Genomic DNA, 21,604 nt, shown 5'->3' with positions numbered 1-21,604 from the left:
TGATGGTGTCATTCAAGACTTGCGTCTTCTTTTTCCTTTTTTTCACTGTTTATCTTTTAGGTTTGTGCCGCGTAGGTTTAATAGGATTGCTCATAACCTTGCAAAAGGTGCTATGGGTAATTAGGTTCTTGTTTGTGCCTTTCTTTACAGCTGCCAAAAAAAAAAAAAAAAAAAAAAAAAAAAAAAAAAAAAAAATTATAACAAAAATCAAGTTTACGGTTCTACATTACTCATTCACCCCTCTAACTACAAATCCTGACCCCATTATTGAATGCGGCTCATATGCAATGGCCGAGCATAGATTTACAATTAGTGCGAGAAAAATTTTAGCAGGGGCAAACAAGCAATGCCATAAAAGAAACTCGAAAAATTTTCGATTTTTTTTTTTTAAAAATTTTCCAACGGGAGCGAGAGCCGCTGCTTAGCCCCCTCCCGCTCCACCACTGCGCTCCACCACTGCTCTTATTGTTTCTTTAATGCCATTCTCATGTTCCCCATGCAAGCATGAAGTTTGAGTGATAAAGACTTAAGTAGGGAGGTGTAAGTGTCACGAGAAGAGCACACTCAAGAAGCCATCATCTTTAACATTTTAAGCCATAATTGAAACCACATGACGCATCATTCTGTTCCCCCCTCATCATTTTCACTCTTCCATACCCATGTCATTACTAGAATTCCACGCCAAGCAACCACCACTTTCATTCACATATAATATATAATCACCCCCTAAACCTGCATAAGAACACATCAAACCGTTCGGCATCAAATTCCGAAATCTGCAGAAACCCTAAGAATCTCTCTCACTCAATCCACATTCATAAATCCAGATGGAAACAGCCAGGTTCTTGCTTGTGGTATGTGTTTCCTTATTTGCGAGCGCAATAGCTCAGGATAGATCACCACACGGGCTTGATAACCAAAAGCCTGTTGCGTTCTCTCCTTCGGCATATGAGTTCTTCCACCCAAATGTCCGTCAAGATCCTTGTGCTAAATCTAATTGTTCGCCATTACCAATGGCGACTCAAGTACACGAGACACAATCAGGAGCAGAGAAAACAAATGTACGTGGGGTCGGAGTTGGGATAATTGCTATCCCAGCCTTTGCAGTCGTGATCATGCTCTGCTTGACTATGGGCATCTACTACTTGTCAACCACTCGTCAAGCAAAGTTAAGCCTTACTAAAGCTCTTGCACCAGAAGTATGATGCTCTATACATTGGTGCTTTACTGCAGGCACTTGGATTTTGGCTTATTCAACCTTCAAGGCTCGAGCTGAAGTTTTAAGCCTGTTACTTCAGGGGGTTTGTCACAATTCATATTTTGATAGCTTTAGAAGCACTAGGATGTTTTCTTGATAAGTACGGAGTATTATATTATGCAAACATGAATGAACCAGATGCTAAGGTCGTAGGTCATGGTCATCTTCGATAGCAAATTTAGCTATAGACCTATAGAGGTGGTTACTAATTAGTATATCAGACGATTTGCCATGTATTAATCCAACTGTTGTCACACATTCAAACATTGGCCGACAGATTTTAATAGATCATCGGAAATGTACTTTGCCACACGAAGCACACCATAGAAAATTCGAGCTGCGCAGAGTACATTTCCTCTGTGTTATAATTTCCCCTTATATTAGTACAAGGCCCCCGGTACACCATAAAACAACATACTTTTGTGCAATTTCCATAATTTTGGAGTTGATTTTATAAAAATTATAGTAGTTCTAAAAAATAATGACTTTCTTCAACCGGGACACCAAAAAAGAACTCTGAATCGGTCCCCCATCCCCCCCTCTCCCACATAAAGAAGGCAAATAATCAAACTCAATCTTAACCTGACCCTATTCCTACTGAATGGAAAACAGCTACAGTCATCATTATGATAACAATCTTTTAGGCACGGAAAAAGTGGAGATAACATGCAACAAAGAGAAACAAAAATGCATTAAGAAGAGAAGTACCAAACCTAAATGCTCAGACATTCCAATACAGATGGTGATGGCATTGTCCTCCATTGTGAAGGCATCCATGCAACAAAAAAGGATTGCACTTGGCATTACATGATCTGCGAGAAGTATTTCCTCAAGAACATACCGGCATACCGCAGACCAACAAAGGATTGCACTTGGCATACATGATCTGCGAGAAGTATTTCCGCAAGAACATACCGCAAACCAAGAACATTGCAGCCATAAGAGATGGTTTAATATAGAAATTAGTGATTTTCAATCAGTAACAGTGCTAAATTTAGATGAAATTCTGATAGTTTGATATAGAAATTAATGATTTTCAATCAGTAATAGTGCTAAATGTAGATGAACTTCTGTTCACTCGGATTATGTAAAGCTTGAAAATAACAACTTGGTAACTTTCGTAACATTATAAAAAAAAAAGATAATCTTGAAACTCTTCTGACATTAAAACAGGCTGCCATCTTCCGCTGAAGAAATCAATGACCAAATATCTGGAAGTGCCTCAATAGAAAGTTCACAGAAAATATTACCACCCACGTGAACTGAGGTATGCAATCATAGTCCCAAAAGTCTTATCAACAGCTTTGTTCCAAAGATGTGCAATTTCAAATTTAGATTGCCTTTGGACGACTGGCTTCATAATCTGCATAGTCGAAATACAGAACCTTAGAAGTTCGAACAAAAAGCCTTGAGCGACTGTCAACCTATATTTTTTTGTTCATCTTATTTTTTGATCCCTGACAAATAGAATTACATTTATTTCAATGATGTTAAATACTCCGAGTAATAGTATTGTGTGTTAAACACGGTGCCCAAGATAATGGAAAAGTGTATCAACATCCGCGGCATCTAGTGGTGGTTGACAAGAGAGTGGAAGGTCAAGATAGGAGGTGGCTATAAGCTACATTGTTGATGAGAGGAATGGTCAATAGTGTTCCCACAGGGAAATGTCATTTAAAATCCAAGGTGAAAGTAAGGATTAGTTCAGGGAATTCACATATGCCAACCATACACAATAAACATGAAAATTGTGTGAAAGATATAGTGAGAAACAGAATGGAGAATGACTTCATTATCAGACACAGAAAATAGGCAGGAAACAACAGTTATTATACACTAATAGCAGAATCAAAGGCTCCAAAGTTCTTATCGCTTATATATCCTGACGAAGGAAGTTGAAGTCATTTTTATTAAAATATGGTATTCGCACAAATTTAAACTAGAATCAAACAACATAAACATAAAATGCAGGCATTGCAAGAATTTCAAATGTTGACCATTGTTAGCAACTTCAATAGTTCAATGTTCTAAGAAACCAAAATTATATAAAGGGTTTTTTGTTAAAAACTACCTTATATTTAGGAGTATTTGTAAAAATACTACCTTATATTATTTTTTTTGTATTCAACTACCTTTGTTTTCTTTATTTTTGGTTAACAACTACCTATGCTAAGAGTCTAGATATATTTGGTCTGTTTTCCGGCTTTAACTTATCTCACATGACTCTTTTATGTTTTAATCTTACTAATGCCGATTTTGGGAAGTCATGAAGTACCGACGCTTAACTTTAGTAGATGTTTGTAGTTATTATTGAAATGTAAAATTCACTAATTTTGCTTATCTGAAGTTAAATTGTGGTTTGGACGCAGTTGATCATTGTTGTTTGATGTTAACAAAGTCATGTAAGATAGGTTAATGTCACTAAATCGACCAAATCTCGCCATATTTTCAGCGTAGGTAGTTTTTGACCAAAAATTGAGAAAACAAAGGTAGTCTAAAACAAAAAAAATAATATAAGGTAGTTTTTTTACAAATACCCCTAAATGTAAGGTAGTTTTACCCTTATATAAATACTGAAAGTGGGCTATAGATATTTGAATAACGTGGAATGGTGAAGGGTATCGTAACAAAAATACGACTAAATAGGTATTCAATTAAGCTTCTCACCTAACATCAGCTACACTAAAAAGCCAACTCCAATTTTATCAACTTCTAGGTGTATGTAGGATTGGAGTAGTATACCATTTTAATGGAATGTACTTTGCCATAACGATTTGGATAATCAAGATCCATACGATGGCACTAAAATCACACTAAGAATAGTAACATTGATGGTGATATTTATTGAAAGAATCCGTTAATAGGATTTGCCAAAGTTAATTAAAATGGTTCAAATTGTAAGAACATCAATAATGCACTAGGCTATAAGCCTATACCATTTGAGATAAAAAGGGTAATGTTCTTTTAGTTAGTGTTAAACCTTAGTCAACATGTTGGCTTTCTTACGGCGCGGACCTTTGGTAATGTACAGAGCATGTTTGCACTGCCCCATTTCTAGGTGTTTTAAAGATGACTATACAGACAGGGTCAATGCTTAAAATATTTCAGGGGAAATTATTCAGATTGTAGAAGACATTACAAAGGATTCTTCCTGCTTCAAAAAGACACCATTGCTCATCATTCTCGGGATGCTAATAAAGTTGCCGACTTTCTAAACTTTATCGTGTTAGCTACGAAACTCTCGGCTTTCTCTATCCTCATTCCTCCCTCATCTACAGTCATTAGATAGCTGATATGACTATACGAGCACTCCTTGATCTAGAGATAATCGACTTAGTCTTGCTTAATACCGTCTTAAGCTTACATCATATTCACCATAGCTAGCACTATCAATCTAGCATTAGACGGTCTCAAATGAGATTTCACATACATACCACGGCAATTACGAACACTACAGACTCCAAATTCCTTAAAATAAAAACATTAATCTAATTCTAGGGTTCTAACTAAAATTAAATTCAGAATAATTGGGGAAAAGTAGAAATAATTGAAATCACCTGAGGTCGATCGCCGAATTTGGCATTAACTTCAGTAATCGAACGATGAATTTGCCTACGATTCTCGAATACAACGGCTCCAGTTAACGCACTTCCTAACGCAAATCCGAGAATTCGTTCCTGAAATTTTGCAATTAATCAATAAAATCACAGCAATAACAAACTAATTTCAATAAAAATCACAATTTTTTGGATGAATTACGAAACTAGGGTTTGACCAAATTAAAATGATGTACCTGGGTTAAAATGCTAATCATCGTGTTTGACTGTCGTCTCCTCTCTTCTCTCTTGCTATCAAAATGCCTTTGTTTGATTCCCAATCCTATTACCCGTTTATCAAATGGGTAACTTGTAAAAACCGTGTTGTGGGATATCGGGTTCGGATAATTTTAGATATTCTATTAAAAAGTTATCAATGATAAACATTTGTGTCGGATCATATTAAGACAATTCTTGCTACGTGTCAAGCTTTATTCCTCTGTTCGAGGGTCGACTACAAATCGGGGTCATTCAAACTAGATCAATTTTATCATGTCTACCCGTCTAAATATGATCATATTAAATCACCGAGTTGTGAGTTGTCTTTAAGCTTTAATTGGCATATCGTTTCAGTTAACTTAGATTAAACTAGTTATTTGATAATAAAAACTTAAGCTGACTTATCTTTTGGGTAAGTTTTTGGTAAGTACTTTGTAGCTTAATTGTTAAATAAGGTAATTGATGGACTCCAAATCTCCAATAGTTTACGCTTAGTTATTTGATTTTTTTTTTTTTTTCGATGGAACGGAGGAACTACATTAAAAGGAAATTAAGTTAATTTTATTATTAGAGTCAACCTTATTTAAAACTTCTGACTTTATAACATGTACCCTTACACTAGGGAGTATTAGTTTTCTCACTCATTCCTCTCTTTTTGTGGAAAAAAAAACTTTAATCGTCCATAACATGATTACGAGTTCCAGAAACTGAATTTAGGCAAAAATTGAACACCATAAAAAATGAATTCCAAATTACATTCAGAAACATAAAAAATACACCCACAATATAAAAATGCATCATAAAAAAAAAAATACATTTCAAACTTTATGCTTTTAGTTTTCCTCAAACTGAGTTAAACAATACATTTTCTTTCATCACGACAGAAAGACATTTCCATGATAAAGCGCTTGATAAAGGATGAGCATTTTCAGTAGGGTGATAAACTCGAGCACTCGAGCTCATTCATGGTTTCAACCAGCTTCCTCTGCTCTTCGTCTTGAGCCTTGTATTTTTCCGCATCATCCATCATTTTATTAATCTCATCGCTTGAAAGTCGTCCATGATGAGACGTAATGGTAATTTGATTCTTCAGTCCAGTGCCCAATTCCACGGCGGACACATTAAGAATACCGTCCATATCAATTTCAAAGCAGATGTCGAACTTCGTTTGGCCTCCAGGCGCGGGAGGAAAACCGGAAATCTCAAATTTGTCTAAGAAATTGTTATCTTTGGCCATTGGTCTCTCACCCTCGTACACCCAAAAACACGAAGTGGTTTGATTATCATCTGCTGTGACTCGAATCTGATGCTTCTTCACGGGGATTGGTGTATTCCTCGGAATGACAACGTTTAATTTGCCATCGACATTTTTAACACCGAGTGATAATGGAGTAACATCAACTAAAACAGTTTCATGGCCACAATTACCAAAATCGGTTAAACCAGCAGCAGCGTAGACTGCAGCTCCGTATGCAACAGCTTCATCCGCGTTGATGCTTTTACAAAGCTCCTTTCCTTTGAAAAACTCTTGCAAGAGGCTTTGAACTTTAGGGATTCGGGTTGAGCCTCCGACAAGGACTACATCATGAACATCACTCACATCCATCCTCGCATCCTTCAAGCATTTATCCACGGTGTCAATACAACTCAAGAAAAAACCCATATTCAAATTCTCAAAACGAGCACGAGTTAGTACTGAAGTAAAATCAATGCCCTCAAGGCTATCGATTTCAATAGTTGTTTGAAACGTTGACGAGAGCGCTTTTTTAGCTTTTTCCGAAGCAACCCTTAATTTAGCCAGAGCCTTAGGGCTTTCGCTAATGTCTTTTTTATGCTTTCGTTTGAATTCTTCAAACAGATATGTTACGATTTTGTTGGTGAAGTCACCTCCGCCAAGATGGGCATCTCCACTAATCGCTTTAACATTGATTTCGCCTTTTTCTATCGCTACCAAGGACACATCAAATGTACCTCCACCAAGATCGAAAACCAACACATTCTTTTTGGATTCATTTCCCGCGACCTTTTTGTCAAGGCCATAAGCCATGGCAGCGGCAGTAGGCTCATTAATAATACGAACCACATTGAGCCCTGCAATAGTTCCAGCATCTTTAGTTGCCCGGCGTTGTGAATCGTTGAAATATGCTGGCACGGTGATAACAGCATTCTTCACCGCGTCACCAAGGAAATCCTCTGCTACAATTTTCATCTTCGCTAGGATCATGGAAGATATCTCTTCCGGAGTGAATTTCTTCTCTTCACCCTTATGGTTTGCAACAATCATTGGTTTCTCATCACTTGAACCAACATCGTCTATAACGGTAAATGGCCACAATTTCATGTCCTCCTGTATATTGTTGTCACTAAATCGTCTACCTATAAGCCTCTTTGCATCTGTAAAAAATGTAAGATTTATGAAAGGTTAATTGTTATTGATAATTATTCAAGCAATACAACATGTCCTTATATACTACAATTACATCGAAGCACAAGAAACGTATCTAGAATATTTACCCTAAATCTAAACTTGTAAACTAAGGTAATTACAAGATATGGAATAACATAAGAAGGAAACTAATACACAAGAAATATTATACGAGGAAATATGGAAAGCGAGATTATATGGCAATATTTCTAACATGCCCCCGCAAGACGGACGACCCAAGGGAGAGACCGATCTTGGACAACAATGAAGCAAAACGTGGTGACGGAAGCGGTTTAGTGAGAGCATCAGCAAGTTGATCAGTACCAGAAATATGTTGAACGCGAAGTTGTCCTTGATTTACTTGTTCTCGAACAAAATGAAAAGCAAGGGCCAAATGTTTCATCCGAGAATGGAAAACGGGATTACCAGAATAGTGAGTAGCACTTAGGTTGTCACAGTAGATAACCGGTGGAGCAGAAAATGGAACTTGAAGTTCAGTGAGTAGCGAGCGCAGCCAAGTTAACTCAGCCGAGGTGGTAGCAACAGCTCGAAATTCGGCCTCAGTGGAAGAACAAGCTATAGCTCGTTGCTTTTTCGAGGCCCAAGAGATAGCATTACGTCCCAAGTAAGTAATGTAACCAGTTGTTGAGACGTATGAGTCACGATCCCCAGCCAAATCAGCGTCGCAATAAGCGTGCAGTCGAGGAGGCGAGGAACGATACAATTGAAGTCCAACATGAGATGTACCATTTAAATAACGAAGAAGCCGTTTTAGAGCACTCCAATGGAGCTCGGTTGGATGTTGCATAAACTGAGCAAGTCGATTAACAGAGAATGCAATGTCAGGACGAGTAAACGAGAGGTATTGTAGACTGCCCAGAATAGCACGGTAGGCCGTAACATTCGAGAGAGCAGGACTCCCATCGTTGTGCAAGGGAGGGTGAACAGCTAAAGGTGTGTTAGCTGGTTTCGACTCAAGCATATTGTGGTTGTGCAATAAATCATGGATATATTTTGATTGTGTCAAAAGAAGACCATGGGGGTTGGGGGTGACCTCTACACCTAAAAAATAAGACAAATTACCCAAATCTTTGAGGGCAAAACGAGATGCCAGTGAGGTGATAAATGAGGAGACATGGCGTGGGTCTGAGCCGGTGACAATTATGTCATCGACATAGACAAGTAAAAACAGGGTGTGCGACGGTGTCGTGTATAAGAATAGAGACGGGTCAGCGAGTGAGGCCGTGAAGCCAAGACCGAATAGGTGTTGCTTCAGTGTCGTGTACCAGGCTCGTGGAGCTTGTTTAAGTCCGTAAATTGCTTTGTTTAATTTACAGACATATGTGGGGTGTTCGGGACTAGTGAAGCCCGGTGGTTGTGACATGTAAACTTCATCTGAAAGATGACCTTGTAAAAAAGCATTATTAATGTCTAGTTGGCGTAAACACCAACCTTTCGTGAGAGCTAGAGATAGGAGAGCACGTACCGTAGCCGGTTTGACAACGGGACTGAAAGTCTCGGAGTAATCAACGCCGGCACGTTGTAGGAACCCTTTAGCAACCAAGCGAGCTTTGTACTTATCAATGGTATTATCGGGTTTGTATTTGATACGATAAATCCACTTACACCCAATAACATTGTAGGATGGGTTGTGAGGAACCAGTGTCCAAGTATTATTATTTTGAAGAGCATTATGTTCAGCGGTCATTGCAGCGCGCCAGAGGGGATCAATGAGAGCTTGTTTTGTGGTGTTTGGTAGGCGAGAGGGTGGGAGAAGGGTTGCTAGTTTAGCATATTTGGGGTTAGGTTTGCGAATGTTGTTGGTGAGGCGAGTAACAACGCGTTGATGTGGTGGTGGTGGGGGTGGTGGTGGTGGAGGAGGGGTGAGGGAAGTAGTAGTAGTGGGTGAGGCAGGGGAGTTCGTGTTTGCAGGGGTGGTGGGGGAGGCAGGGGAATGAGTAACAGGGGTCGAGGGTTGGGGGGTGGGTTGTCTAGGCGAAGTGGGTGGTGTAGGAGGTGTGGGGTCTGGGATGTGGTTGTGGGTGGCAGTAGACACGGGTTCAAGTGACTCGTGAAACCAGGAGGTGACGGGTATTTGAGCAGCGGAGGTGGAGGTGCGTGGGACAAGAGTGGGATATGGGAAACAATGTTCAACAAACTTAACATGTCTGGATATGTAAATCTTGTGGGTAGTGGGATCGAGACAATAAAATGCACTTTGAGTCGGAGAATATCCAACAAAAACGCATGGTTTGGAACGAGGTTCCAATTTATGTGAAGTATAAGGCCGAAGCCAGGGGTAGCAAAGACATCCAAAACTTCGAAGTTTAGCATAATTGGGTTGTTGGCCAAACAAACGATCATATGGAGAGGTGTTTTGTAAGGTAGCAGTAGGTAAGCGGTTGATTAGATAAACAGCTGTAGAAAAGGCATGTGTCCAAAACGTGGGTGGGAGCCGTGAGTGGGTAAGGAGGGACAAGCCGGTTTCAACTATGTGACGGTGACGTCGTTCAGCGTACCCATTTAATTCGGGGGTGTGAGGCGGAGTAGTTAAATGACCGATACCAGCATCGTTTAGAGTATGGGCCATTTTAATGTACTCGCCTCCATTATCGGAGAATAATTGTAAGATGGGTCTTTTAAAAAAAATTTCAACCAGTTTCTTAAATCGAACAAAGATAGTGGTAGCATCGGATTTCAACTTAAGCGGATATAGCCAGACATATTTGGTAAAGTGATCAACAAAAATAATGTAATATTTGAAATTGTCATACGACACAATAGGAGAAGACCATAAGTCGGTGAAAATTAAATCTAATGGAGCTTTGGATAATAAGGTAGAATTAGAACATTCAAGTTTGTGGCTCTTGTGTATATTGCAAGAGTTACAAAAATCAACTAAATTGCTTGGAATTGAAATAGAAAATTTATTAATTAATTGTCCTAATATTTTTGCCGAAGGATGTCCAAGACGATGATGCCAACCATAGTCTTTGGAGAGCCGGCTAGTGTAAGCGATCGGTGTAGGAGGATGCCATTCATAGACTCCACCATTAGACGTCCCGCTTATGAGAATCCGATGAGTTTGAAGATCCTTTATAGAAAAAGAGTTTTGTGAGAATTCAAAATAAGCATTGTTATCATGACAAAATTGAGAGACAGACAATATGTTTCGTGAAATTGACGGAACAAACAAGACACTGTTAAAAAATAATTTAGAGGAAGTAGAAGCGGAAGCTGTGAACGAACCTATATGGGAGATGGGTAAAGCAGAGCCGTCACCTATCACGAGTTCATCACTACCATCATAGGGGTTGTGTAAGGCAAGGTTAGCAAGATCATTGGTGATGTGATGTGTGGCTCCATTGTCGACAAGCCAAGGCCGTGAAGCGTCCGAGTGGGAGGTTTGGGTGGTGGCTGTGTGGGCTTGTGGTGGAGGGCGATTTTGGCGAGTTTGTGGAAAGGAATTCGAGGGAGGAAACACAACATCGGGATAATCGCGTTTGACTTTGAAGCAACTCGAGATGACGTGGCCAATTGCTCGGCAGTATTGACACTTGCCCTTGAATGGGGCAGGGGTGTAGTTGTCGGCAGCAGGAGGTGGGGCAGTGGAGGTGGAGGCACGGTTTTGGTGGGGTGTGTAGCTACGGGTGGTGGCTCGAAGAGCTTGGGCAGGGTGAGCCGAGGCAGGGAAAGGAGAGGGTTTGGTGAGAGTTTTGCGAGTGAGGTCAAAGTTTATGAGCTTTTCGTGTAGGGCATCGAACGAAATAGGGTCATCTCGAGCGTTGATTGCATCGATAATTGGTTTATAGAGTTCATAGTCTAAGCCTCGAATGATCTCAGCTATGATATCGTCATTGTCCATAGGCTTTCCTAGGATGGCTAGTTTGTCAGTGCAAGACTTTATGGAGTGCATATAGTCGGTGATGGATTGGGTGGATTCTTTTGAGATTGATTTAAGACGGTCTTTCACTTGTAAGATGTGACCACGAGTTGATTTGGCATAAGTATTGGTGAGAATGGTCCAGATATCGTGTGAGGTGGGAGCTCTCATGACAAGGGCATGGGTTTCCGGGGTTAAAGTGCCAAGTAAGGCACCTTTGATGAGTTGATCCTGGCGTTTCCAAGTGTGAAACGTAGGGTTGGTAGTGGTGGCGGTTTTCTCTGTGTCAGAGGAAGAGGTGAGGGTTTCGGGTGGACAGGGGTGGGAACCGTCGAGGTATTTGAGAAGATCGTATCCGGTGAGGAACGATGCAACTTGGTCTTGCCATTGCATAAACGTCAATGGAGTGAGCTTATCGACCATAGATAGGTTAACAAGGTAGAGTGGGACACTCGGTTCATGTGTGTTTTTGATAGTATTGCTCGACATGGCTGGGGTTTGCGAGGACGTTTTGGAGTTGTTTAGGATCGTGTGGCGATTGATACCATGTAAGATTTATGAAAGGTTAATTGTTATTGATAATTATTCAAGCAATACAACATGTCCTTATATACTACAATTACATCGAAGCACAAGAAACGTATCTAGAATATTTACCCTAAATCTAAACTTGTAAACTAAGGTAATTACAAGATATGGAATAACATAAGAAGGAAACTAATACACAAGAAATATTATACGAGGAAATATGGAAAGCGAGATTATATGGCAATATTCCTAACAAAAAATTATTGTTGAGTAAATGATGGGGTAAATAACTCAAAGCGGGAAAATGCACGCGGTGCCCTTGAAGTTTCAAATTTTGCCCGAAATACCCAATTTTTTGTTCCGGAAAACTTTAAGAGGCTATAACTCGTGTCTACGAGTTCAGAAAGTGATAATTTTTTTTTTCAAATCGATTATCTTTTTCGAGAACTACGATTTGAAAAAAAAAATTGTCATATTTGGATCCCGTGGCTAGGAGTTTTTTTTACCGAACAAACTTTGAGTGACCATATCTCTTGGTCACGAATTCCAAACTCGACAGTTTTTTTTCAAGTAGTAGTTCTCGAAAAGATAATCAATATGAAAAAAAAAAAATTGTCACTTTCTGAGCTCGTAAACACGAGTTATAGCCTCTTTTAAGTTTTTCGGATAAAAAAAAATTTGGTATTTCGGACAAAATATAAAAGTTCAAGGGCACCGCGTGCATTTGCGTAACTCTCAAAACGATAGTTGACTTTTTGAGGTCAAACCTTCATAACTTTGACCGTAAATATGTAAAACTGTCAAATATAGTATTCGCGTAGTTTAGTTTAAACAAGGAGAAGAAGAAACAAACCAAATATAGTATTCGCGTAGTTTCTGGTAGCTTGATTGACAGCGGCTTCACCAATGAGGCGCTCTGAGTCCGTGAAAGCAATACATGACGGAGTTGTGCGGTTACCAAGGTCGTTGGTGATGATCTCAACTCGGTTATTTTGCCAAATAGCAACGCATGAGTATGTCGTCCCTAGATCGATTCCAATCACCGGCCATTCTCCTCCTCTTCCTCCCATTCTTTCCTCTACACAAAATCAGAAATTTGCTAACGAGTGAGGAAAAACACCATACAAAACTACAATATTGTAAAATTAAACGATTTTAACTTTTAGGTTTGCATGCTATTAAGTATACTCAAGGTAATACTAGGTGCATATCGAAGATAGTGACTGTGGATTTCCACACTATAAAACAAAAATCTATATCGAAGAGGTTTTAGCTTAGTATTACTACGTACATGCCAAAGATTTATCACTATGTTAAATTTCACATTGTGGTCGATATCATAGTAAAAAAACGAACAATTAAGTAGGTGAAAAATAACCTGAAGACGGGATAAATGTGAAGAAAATGTAAATTGGCGAGAATTAAGAAGGGTAGGGGATGATCAGCTCAAAAGATTTTACAAATTAAATAAAAGTATATATTTTACAAACTAATGTTTTGGCCAATTATATAGGAACTATATTACCTACAAATACAGTAGTACTTGTAGATTATTCTTCGCCTTTTCAGTGTTCACAAAGAAGAGTTGGTCTCGCTTAAGATAGGCTATTTTCGTTTGAAAAAATTAGACGGGATTTTGAGACCATTTTACAGGCAAATGTGACCATTTTTGGGATAAAAGTTGCCAATAAGTTGGAACCTAGCTGGACCATTGTGATTACATTTGAAGATAAAACAGTTACAAAACTCGGTCTTATTGTGTAAGACGAAATAGCCGAAACAAGAACTTGCGCTGAAAGAATGTTCTTGTTATACACATTAGTAATGCCAACTGCCAAGTCAACTGTTCACAAGTACACCACTTGGCTGTGCTGCTTGGCATATTCATGGACCATCTTCATCACCCAATAATGGTTGGTCAGAAATCAATGAAAAATACTCCCTTTCAGTCACTATAATGTTCCCTCTTTCTCGAAACGGGTTATTCAACTAATGTTCCTCTTTCTATTTTTAGAAACTTTTACTTTTATTTTATTCATTCCTCTCTCCTATCACCAAACTTCACACAACTCTTTTACTCCTATTTTATTACTTTCCTTTATGTTTTGGCCCCACAATTCTTTATTTAACTACTAATAATTCATTCCTCTCTCCTATAACCAACCCCACACAACTCTTTTACTCCTATTTTAATACTTTTCCTAAATTATTGTGCCCATATCAAATGGGAACAATATAGAGACTGAGAGGGAGTAATAAAATTGGCTAATAATAGGACAAGGGATTGAAAGTTGCGGCCCTATTCCTGTACAAATACTCATAGTTTGCTGATTATCACGTATGTTTGAAGATTTATTCAGTAAGCATTAAGATAAATTGAGTATCAAATAATTACACAACATTGAAATTACACTAGCACAAGTACTCCGATCCTATCAAATAGTTTACGTGAAGAAGCGGGTTAGGTACTATGGTATATAAACATGTACTTTGATCCCTCCGTCCTGATCAGTCCGTGAATTGTCATGGGTTTAGCCTAGTGTAATTGAATTAAACTGAACTGAAATTAGTTTCAATTGTGAACCGTGCTTAGTCTAGTGTACATATTAACGTTGACCTGTGTTGACATATGCTTCATGCCATTCTATTGTGTCCTAATCTTGTATATCCAACTTGGTGCACCCTCCTATCCTAACTTGTAACTTGTGGGAAAATATAGGACGACAAGAATCGTGGGGTTAAGTCTACTGTCTACTTGTCATACGTTTACTACTTTGACTTGTGTTTACCAATTTCATTGGAATTAGAACTTTTCATAGAACTTTAATTCTTACATGTCCTTTCTGGTAAGTGCAACTTTTCACATGAACTTATTTTCTCCCGGGCAACCAAAAACCATTTTTGCAATTCACACAAATTACAAATTCAGGTGAATTTAAGTTCTTAGGTACTTCATCTTCCCTGGTGAACCAAGCAACCTCTTATTTACACGCTTACTTTGATCAACAGCAGAGTTAAGATTATGATCTCGTACCTCTAATTACCATGCACTAACCACCGGGCTAAGCTAATGTGTGTTAATTAAACACGCAATTAATGTCTAATAACTTAACTAATTGGGGGTAGTGAGTCTTAAACGCATCTTATTGATTTAAGCGCTAATCTTACAAAATCTTGTTTAGTTTGTTGGCTAAGTGCAAGCATATATCGCGTAGGTTTTGGGTTTGACTTCCTCCTTACAAAATTATTTTGAAGTCTGGTCGTTCACCCAAAAAGCGACTTTGTCCCGAGTCGCTCACTCGTTAAGAGTGACTTGATTCAAGAGTCAAAACCGCATAGCTCTAATATCAACTCTATTTACTTGTCGACCAGGATATGGTCGCTTAGCGGGAGAGCAACTTAAATTCGAGCCTAGGTTCGACAATGACATTGATCCATTTTGGGTAATAATTTTTTGATTTTTAACCCTATTTTTAACAAACATTCCGTAAATTTTCCATGAAGGTGAACATATAACGTTATATACTTCGAAAATTTTAGTTAATTTACAAAATTACACAAGTTCATAACTTACCCTAATCCGCTGTTGACTTTGACCCGCGTTGACTGTTGATATTATACTCCGTATACTACTAGGTGCCATTTAAGTGTGTCCTAATCTTGTAAAGTTGACTCTAGCTAGCCAACTTGGTGCGTCCAAGAGTCCTAACTTGTCAATTGTGGTGTATATCCCGGGCCTTTCTAATGTCATATTCAAAAATTGCACGACATTATTCAACACGGAAAATTGAAAGGTCTATAAATTTGTGATTAACCAACCTGGTTTGTATATGCAACCTCTTCTGTAGTGCCTGGCCTATCTTCGCGGTTTTCATCTCTTCTTAAATTCATCGTAGTTTCCCGGTTCAGGTATTTTTCCAAACTATTTAGAGCAACCGCAATACGGAATTCGATTTTAAAACCTTTTAACCTGACTTTGTATTACATTTCGCTCTCTCTTTTGTTTTTCATTTTTCTCTTTTTTATTCGCATTTTGAGTTGTGCGTTCACTCATGGACAGTTCTAAAGGATGATTCATGTACGCCGACCCCAAATCAATTTGGGATTAAGACTCTGATGTTGTTGTATTTAGAGCAACCGCAATAAAAAGAAGTTTATATAAAGTTATTGTTCTTCTTTAGCAATATCGGTTATTAACTTATTATCAATAGCTGACCATTGTTCTTCTTTAGCAATTTATCCATTAGTTACACTGTGTTTCCCTCACATTTACTCAAATTTCTGATTTGTAGAGGTTATAAAAGGAAACAATGGCAGGAAACGGAGTAGAGTGGCCAGTGATTGGGATTGATCTTGGGACGACAAATTCATGTGTTGCAGTATGGCAGAATAACCGTGTTGAGATCATCACCAACGATCAGGGTAACCGTACAACGCCATCTTGTGTTGCCTTCGCCGAATCAGAGCGTCTCATTGGTGAAGCTGCAATGAATCAAGCTACCAGAAACCCTTTGAATACCATATTTGGTTTGTTTGTTTGTTTTCCTCTGTAATCCTAACTTACTCATATGCAATGAACGCCACGGTGGTGTATTTTTAATTGAAGCTAATTTTTGCAGATTCAAAAAGGCTTATAGGTAGACGATTTAGTGATGAGAATATACAAGACGACATTAAGTTGTGGCCGTTCAAGGTTGTAAATGGGACTGGTTCAAGCAAAGACGATGAGAAACCAATGATTATCGTCAATTATTTGGGCGAAGAGAAGAAATTCACACCGGAAGAGATTTCCGCTATGATCCTAGCAAAGATGAAAAGTATAGCCGAGGCTTTCCTTGGTAGCACAGTGAAGAATGCCATTGTCACTGTACCGGCATACTTCAATGATTCACAAAGGCGATCAACCAAAGATGCTGGAACCATTGCCGGGCTCAATGTGGTTCGGATCATTAATGAACCCACAGCTGCGGCCATGGTTATAGCCTTGATAGAACGATTTCCAAGCAAAATAACCAAAGAAAGAATGTATTGGTTTTTGACCTCGGTGGAGGGACCTTTGATGTATCGGTGGTTACCATTGAAAAAGGTGAAGTCAGAGTTAAAGCGAAAAATGGAGATACGCATCTTGGAGGAGGGGACTTCGACAACAAAATAGTGGCGTATCTTTTAGCAGAGTTTAAAAGAAAGCATAAGAAAGACATTAGCGAACACCCTAGGGTTCGGGGAAGATTAAGGACGGCTTCCGAAAGAGCCAAAAGGAACCTGTCATCCGTCGTTCAAACCAATATCGAGTTAGATTGCCTTTACGAGGGCATTGATTTTACTTCAACATTAACTCGTGCTCGTTTTGAGAATTTAAATATGAAATTTTTCCAAAACTGTATAGATACTGTGGGCAAGTGCTTGAAGGATGCAAAGATGGAGAAGACTGATGTCGATGATATTGTCCTTGTCGGAGGATCAACGCGAATTCCCAAGGTCCAACAAATGTTGCAAGAGTTTTTCAATGGGAAGGAGCTTTGCAAAAGCATCAACCCGGACGAGGCTGTTGCATATGGGGCCGCGATCCATGCCGCTGTTTTAAATGGTGTAGGTACTAGTCATAACGATACTGTTCTAGTTGATGTCACTCCTTTGTCACTTGGTCTCAAGAGTTTTGATGGCGACTTAAGAGTTATTATTCCGAGAAATACAACTATCCCCGTGAAGATTAAGCAAAATAACTGGGAAACCGCAGTCGACAATGCGACTGGAGCGTCTTTCAAAGTGTTTGAGGGCGAGAGACTCATGGCCAAAGACAACAATTTTTTGGACGAGTTTATAGTTTCCGGTTTTCCTGCAGCACCAAAAGGCCGCACTAAATTTGACGTCTGCTTTGAAATCGATGTGGACGGCATTCTAAAAGTGTCCGCAGTGGAATTAGGCACTGGGTTGCGTAATCAAGTCACTGTTACAAATCAATGTAGGCGACTATCAGACAAGGACATTAAGAGGATGATAGACGATGCTGAAAAATACAAAGCTCAAGATGAGGAACAGAGGAAATTGATGCATGCTAATAATGCTGCCGAGAGTTCTACTAACAGTATTTGGGACAAGCTGACAGGGAAGTTAAAAAGCCTAAACTTTTATTAGATAATTCTTCCCTGTAAAAGCTTCTACTTTTCTAAATATATGTGACGAGTATTTTATTCAAAGTGAAATCATTCGAAGATGCAGGTTCCAGGGTTAGTCTATTGTAAACCTGAACAGGAACGATTTTGAAAAGGTTCAAAGATTTTGAAAGATAATACAATTACCCTAAGTGTATGTGACAATTTTCATTTTAATTTAATTTAGTAAAAGTTAATAAAAACAAGCATAAAATTGATTACTACTAATTAGATCTGTGAGAAGATGACCCAATCTAGAACCCAGCCTGAAAATAACCCATTTTTTTCCCAGAAACCGAAATGGCCCATACAAAGCAGGTCAAAACCGGAACGGGTTGACCCGTTGGACATGTTTCCAGGGACGTATCTAAGCACTGGCTAGAGCACGGGCCAACCAAGCTATGTCCCGGGTGAGCTTTTGAAAACTGTTCCAGATCAAGACACACTTTTTGTCAAAAATCTAAATAGAGAATATGTAATATGAATTGAATTTCATATTTTTGAGATAAAAAATAGGTTTTTATACAAGTTAAACTGTCAAAGCATAGTTTTACCACATCCAAAATATAATATTTTACCTAAACTCGAAATTACCGAATCACATAAGTCCATAACCCACCAACAGCCCATTCGACAGGTCTACATGATTTACCATGAAGTGATTACATACCTTACATGGGCAGTGGTAAATGTAGAAATGAGCACTTTCAGTAGTGTGATGCACAGACAATACCAGTTTCATCTGCTCTTTATCTTGAGCCTTGTATTTTTCAGGATCATCCATCATTTTATTTATCTCCTCAGTTTAAAGCCGTCCATGATAAGGCGTACATACGTAACGACGCTTTGATTCTTCAGCCCAGCACCCGCCCAATTCCACTGCAGACAGCCAGACACATTAAGAATGCCGTCCACATCAATTTCAAAGCAGATCGGTGCAGGAGGAGAACCGGAAAGCTCAAATTTGTCTAAGAAATTGTAATCTGTGACCATGGGTACAATGAGAAATGGAATGGGAAAATGACTTCATTATCAGACACAGAATAAAGGCAAGATTGCAGCAGGAAACAGCAGTTATAGACTAATAGCACAACAAAAAGGGATCTAAAATTCTTATCGCCTATATATAATAAGGAAAGAAGTTGAAGTCATTTTTATCAAAATATGGTATTCATACAGGTTGAAACTAGAACGAAATTTCATAAACACAAGATGCAGGCATTTCTGGATAAGAATCTTAGTTGTTGACAGTGGTTACATTTCCAGCAACTTCAATGTTCTAAGAAACCAAAATTGTATCAATACTGAAAATGGGTTAAAGCTATTTGAACCACGTGGAATCGTGAAGGGTATCATACCAAAAACACGACTAACTAGGTAGTCAAGTAAGCTTCTCATCTAACATCAACAACACTAAAAGCCAATTCAAATTTTATCAACCTCTAGGTATAGCACTGGAGTAGTATATACCCTTTTCATGGAATGTACTTTGCCATAACGATTTGGATAATCAAGATCTCAATAGGATGACACTATCATCATAATTCATAAATCAGAAAAAGCATACTAATGATAGTAATGTTGGTGGTGATATTTATTGAAAGAATTCATTGTAAAGATTTGTCAAAGTTAATTAAAATGGTTAAACTGCAAGAATAGCAATAACGCACTAGGCTATAACATCCGAGATCAAAAGGGGAAGGTTCTTTTAGTTGGTGTTAAAACTCAGTGGACATGTCAGCTTTCTTTGGCGTACTGCCGAACTTCCCCATTTCTAGGCGCTTAGAAGATGAAAATACAAATAGGGTAACCCGTCTATCATCAAAGGTCGTTCGTCACTCATTCACAATGCTTGAAATATTTCACGGAAAGTTTCTCGTTAGGAAGGATGCTTCCCACTACAAAGAGACCCCATTTCTCGTCATTCTCGTGAGTCGGGATGCTAATGAAGTTGCCGGACTCTATAACCAACATTGTGTTAGCCTGTTAGGCACGAAAATCTCGGCTTTCTCTATCCTCATTCCTCACTCATCTACATGTATTAGATAGCTGATACGACTATACAAGTACTCCTTAATCTAGTGATAACCGAGTTAGTCTTGCTTAATACCGTCTTAAGCTAACATCATATTCACCAATCACCATAGCTAGCACTAGCAGTCTAGCATTAGACAGTCTCAAATGAGATTTCACGTACATTCTATGGCAATTACGAACACTACATATTCCGAACTCAGTAAAATAAAGCACCAATCTTAATTCTAAGATTCTAAGTAAAATTAGGCACAAAATAATTGGGGAAAATGTAGAATAAATTGAAATCACCTGATGTTGATCGCCGAATTTAGAATTAATCTCAGAAATCGAACGATGAATTTGCAGTTAACGCAAATCCGAGAATTCGTTCCTGAAATTTTGCAATTAATCGATAAAATCACAGTAATTTCAATAAAAATCTCAATTATTGGGATGAATTAAGAAATTAGGGTTTGAGCAAATCGAAATGATACCTGGGTGAGAATGCTGATCATCGTGTCGAACTGTCGTCTCCTCTCCTCTCCTCTCCTCTCTTGGCTCTTGCTATCGAAATTAAGAGGGGTTTTTGGTTCGCAATTTCTATTAACCGTTTTTAATCGGGTAAATTGTAGAAACCCTTGTTGTAGACTTGGTAAATAGGTCAACCGAAATGGTTGTGGCCTGTGGGTTGAGTCAATTCATACGGGTTTATTTTGAATTTGTAAGAATTCGAGTAAGATCAAGTCAGATCGGGTCATTTTGGATATGTTCCTATATTAAATTATTTAGGGATATGTGTCAGTGACTCAATGTGCAATAATAAACATTCGAGTTATATTGTATTGGGTTGAATCAATTCGGGTTACAAGTTAAGTCCGGCTCCTCCTTTTGGTGTAGGGTCGTGTATGAATCAGTTTATTTGGCTGGTCATTTGAGAAATAACTTGGTGATAATATATTTGGAGAGACTACTACTAGTTAGTTTACAATTGAAATCTCCTAGAGGTAATATAAATGGGATGGAGTTATAGAAGCAGTAGGTAAAAATTCCGTAAAATTTAATTTTCTGAAGCGTATAGCACTATGGCACTTAGCTCTGTAAAATTTTTTGAACCTAAATTGAACTTAATTTAACTTAATGGATACTAATATTGGTGCCCAACCCCTCTCGGGCTACCTTTATTTAGCATTAAAAATTATTTTCAATCAAATGTTACCATAATTTTTTCACTACTAACATTAGGAATGCAATTTTAAGAGGTTTATATTTTTATATAAATATATGGGTTATTTCATGAGAATAATCCAACCTATGTCTCTCCTTCTTATATTAATCCAACCTACATTTTAACTCATATTAATCTGAACCATGTACTCATTTATCTTTCGTTGAACCTGCCTAATTTTTACCTGTTATGACCCGTAAAGTTTCAGGTCATCAGATTGTGGACCCTATTTTTTTTTGTTCTTCCTCACTGAACTCATAATCCATCTTCTTCTTCCTCATCTTTAAATTTTCCCAAAATAA

At 38.4% G+C, this 21,604-nt stretch overlaps 3 protein-coding genes and 1 pseudogene across 10 annotated transcripts; 2 read left to right on the top strand and 2 right to left on the bottom strand.

The window, feature by feature from the left end:
* The first annotated feature begins 735 nt into the window (after window positions 1-735).
* LOC141610677 (uncharacterized) lies at window positions 736-1,522 on the top strand. Its single transcript, XM_074428889.1, has one exon. The coding sequence runs from the start codon at window positions 828-830 to the stop codon at window positions 1,203-1,205; it is 378 nt and encodes a 125-aa protein (XP_074284990.1). The 5' UTR covers window positions 736-827; the 3' UTR covers window positions 1,206-1,522.
* Window positions 1,523-2,227: 705 nt separating this feature from the next.
* On the bottom strand, window positions 2,228-5,160 carry LOC141610678 (uncharacterized). The gene is made up of 3 exons (XM_074428890.1): window positions 5,052-5,160; window positions 4,816-4,935; window positions 2,228-2,621 (listed from the first exon to the last, which is right to left on the bottom strand). Exons 1-3 carry the CDS (start codon window positions 5,070-5,072, stop codon window positions 2,505-2,507), a joined length of 258 nt encoding a protein of 85 aa, XP_074284991.1. The 5' UTR covers window positions 5,073-5,160; the 3' UTR covers window positions 2,228-2,504.
* A 625-nt stretch (window positions 5,161-5,785) lies between these two features.
* LOC141610675 (heat shock 70 kDa protein 4-like) lies at window positions 5,786-20,743 on the bottom strand. Of its 8 annotated transcripts, none has more exons than XM_074428884.1 (5): window positions 20,572-20,743; window positions 20,387-20,468; window positions 18,732-19,044; window positions 12,763-12,987; window positions 5,786-7,467 (listed from the first exon to the last, which is right to left on the bottom strand). In XM_074428884.1, exons 4-5 carry the CDS (start codon window positions 12,977-12,979, stop codon window positions 6,002-6,004), a joined length of 1,683 nt encoding a protein of 560 aa, XP_074284985.1. In that variant the 5' UTR covers window positions 12,980-12,987; window positions 18,732-19,044; window positions 20,387-20,468; window positions 20,572-20,743; the 3' UTR covers window positions 5,786-6,001. The 8 variants fall into 8 exon arrangements, 4 of the variants coding, with proteins under 4 accessions (XP_074284985.1, XP_074284986.1, XP_074284987.1 ...); XM_074428885.1 differs by having other exon boundaries at window positions 18,732-18,940; XM_074428886.1 differs by lacking the exon at window positions 18,732-19,044.
* On the top strand, window positions 15,716-18,106 carry LOC141610674 (heat shock cognate 70 kDa protein-like; annotated as a pseudogene).
* Window positions 20,744-21,604: the final 861 nt, after the last annotated feature.

Source organism: Silene latifolia, chromosome 11 (assembly GCF_048544455.1).
Source record: "Silene latifolia isolate original U9 population chromosome 11, ASM4854445v1, whole genome shotgun sequence".
Classification (NCBI taxonomy): domain Eukaryota; kingdom Viridiplantae; phylum Streptophyta; class Magnoliopsida; order Caryophyllales; family Caryophyllaceae; genus Silene; species Silene latifolia.
Note: the sequence above shows the minus strand (reverse complement) of the source record. Positions and strands in the feature narration are given on the sequence as shown.

What these genes read in the sequence shown, in the direction of transcription:
- LOC141610675 (XM_074428884.1), bottom strand. Translation starts at nt 12,979, where the DNA reads ATGGGAGGAAGAGGAGGAGAATGGCCGGTGATTGGAATCGATCTAGGG. An exon ending in CTACGCGAATACTATATTTG is followed by an intron (nt 7,468 to 12,762) that starts GTTTGTTTCTTC and finishes CATTTTTTACAG; the next exon opens with ATGCAAAGAGGCTTATAGGT.
- LOC141610678 (XM_074428890.1), bottom strand. Translation starts at nt 5,072, where the DNA reads ATGATTAGCATTTTAACCCAG. An exon ending in TGATTAGCATTTTAACCCAG is followed by an intron (nt 4,936 to 5,051) that starts GTACATCATTTT and finishes GCAAAATTTCAG; the next exon opens with GAACGAATTCTCGGATTTGC. An exon ending in AATTCGGCGATCGACCTCAG is followed by an intron (nt 2,622 to 4,815) that starts GTGATTTCAATT and finishes TCGACTATGCAG; the next exon opens with ATTATGAAGCCAGTCGTCCA.
- LOC141610677 (XM_074428889.1), top strand. Translation starts at nt 828, where the DNA reads ATGGAAACAGCCAGGTTCTTGCTTGTGGTATGTGTTTCCTTATTTGCG.